Source organism: Trypanosoma equiperdum (genome assembly GCF_001457755.1).
Source record: "Trypanosoma equiperdum strain OVI genome assembly, contig: ctg_1092, whole genome shotgun sequence".
Lineage (NCBI taxonomy): Eukaryota > Euglenozoa > Kinetoplastea > Trypanosomatida > Trypanosomatidae > Trypanosoma > Trypanosoma equiperdum.
Genome location: NW_027123052.1, coordinates 2,348 through 4,036, shown reverse-complemented (window position 1 = coordinate 4,036; position 1,689 = coordinate 2,348). Strand labels below are relative to the sequence as shown.

Here is a 1,689-nt window from a genome sequence, read left to right as displayed (position 1 = left end):
AAGTGGAAGAAGCGAAATAAATAATAGAACAGTGTAAGGATGGGGGACCCCTTTGCGGTACTTTCTCACCGCATTTTGCTTTTGCTATGTAGTGATCTATATTTGTACCTAACTGCTTAGTGTTGTGGATGCTGTCTAGCGTTAAAAAAGAGTTGAATCACGCGCCGAGATGCTGCCAATTTTTCTTGATGGACTGGCTACAGTGATGTACTGTTTCGTGGGGGTTGGTTATTTCCCATTTGTAATCGTTTCTACAGAACTGCTCCACGATGTGTTTTGTAATGCTTTGAACGTCTTTCTTCTTCGCTGTTTAAGTATTTGCTATCAACAGACGGTGCTATCAAATGTGTTTGTAATTATTTCTTTACTGTGTATTTGCTTTTGCTTGGTTTTTTTTGTGTGTGGACTTGGACTTATATAGGTGGTACGCCATAATATTTATCTGCGAAAACTTGTTACTGCATGTGTTTTTATGTTATTGAACCACAGATGCCCCCTACTCGCACTTGCTAAATGTGAGTCTTTGGTCGCTTGGCTGCTGCTTTGACTAAAGATTTTAAAAGGCGCAACTTCATATTTCATTTCTTCCCACACGGATAAGTATTGTGGACGTTGATTATACTCACTTGTTGTTTTCTGAGTGGTTAACTGGCTCTGTATATTAAACAAAAGGTAACTTGACAATGTTTAAACATGAGAGAAAGCGAGTTAATTGCTCTGCAAAGAAGTTTTTTTGCTTTTATTGTTATGTTAGTGAAAGATTAATGACGAGACCTGTGTGTGTCTGTGTATTAACCCTGTTCGCGGGATTGGTTCAAATTGTTGCTACTTATGGGAAGGGATGGGGAACGCGAGTTGGAGTTGTGGATATGTGTACGGATTTGCTGAAAATTAAGGCTCCAGCGGGCGTAGCAGAAGAGAATCGTCTCGTGAAGTATGCGGAAGCGAACTGCACTCCCATCCGAAGCGTACCATCTGGCGCAACCACTGACGGGAACTGTACCGTTTGTGGCGGGGGAACCTTGCGTTGTCCTTTCAATTATAGATGTGTCACTGCAAAGGTTAGTGAGTTCCTTGGGCTCTCAACACCCGCAGTCGCTTCACCAGTTGTGGAAGCGGGTAGAGACTCGAATCGCGACGAGGCCTCTAACAAAGGTGAGGCACCTCCATCATCCGAGGACGGCCCTGTGCTTGCTGAGGAGCCAGTTAAAAATGGTAGTGCGGTTTCTGCGACCCCTAAGAAGGAGGAAAATGGTCCACCCTCTAAGGATGACGGCCACCTCAAATCCGAAAATAAAGGTACTGTCTCCTCCTCTTTTGGCAGCGAAAGTAATGGAACTTCTTCTGTTCGCCCCCCGGAACAGCAGACAAGCAAATCTCAGCCGCTGCAACCAGCTATCTACCAGGTGTTTTCCTCAGTGTTGCTCCTGTTTCTCTGAGAGTACAAATTATTTGTCAGTTTTCTTTCTAGAACGAGCTTTTGTCCCTTCAAAGGGGTTACATTCGTGCATGCCCATTTGAATGAAGTTATTCATCCCCAGATGCCGATAGTTCCTCACCACCTGTGTTTCCATCTAGCTTCTTTGGTGTTTGCGTCATTGTATATCTTTATACTACGCCAGACTCCTTTAGAAGAGTTTTAGGCGTTTGTTCGGAAGTAAGATGAAGGCGGCTGTCGACATGGTGTGC

At 44.1% G+C, this 1,689-nt stretch overlaps 1 protein-coding gene across 1 annotated transcript; it reads left to right on the top strand.

The window, feature by feature from the left end:
• Nucleotides 1-764: 764 nt before the first annotated feature.
• On the top strand, nt 765-1,439 carry TEOVI_000843400 (uncharacterized protein; the record flags this gene model as incomplete). The annotated part of the gene is made up of 1 exon (XM_067220237.1): nt 765-1,439. One exon carries the CDS (start codon nt 765-767, stop codon nt 1,437-1,439), a length of 675 nt encoding a protein of 224 aa, XP_067076338.1.
• Nucleotides 1,440-1,689: the final 250 nt, after the last annotated feature.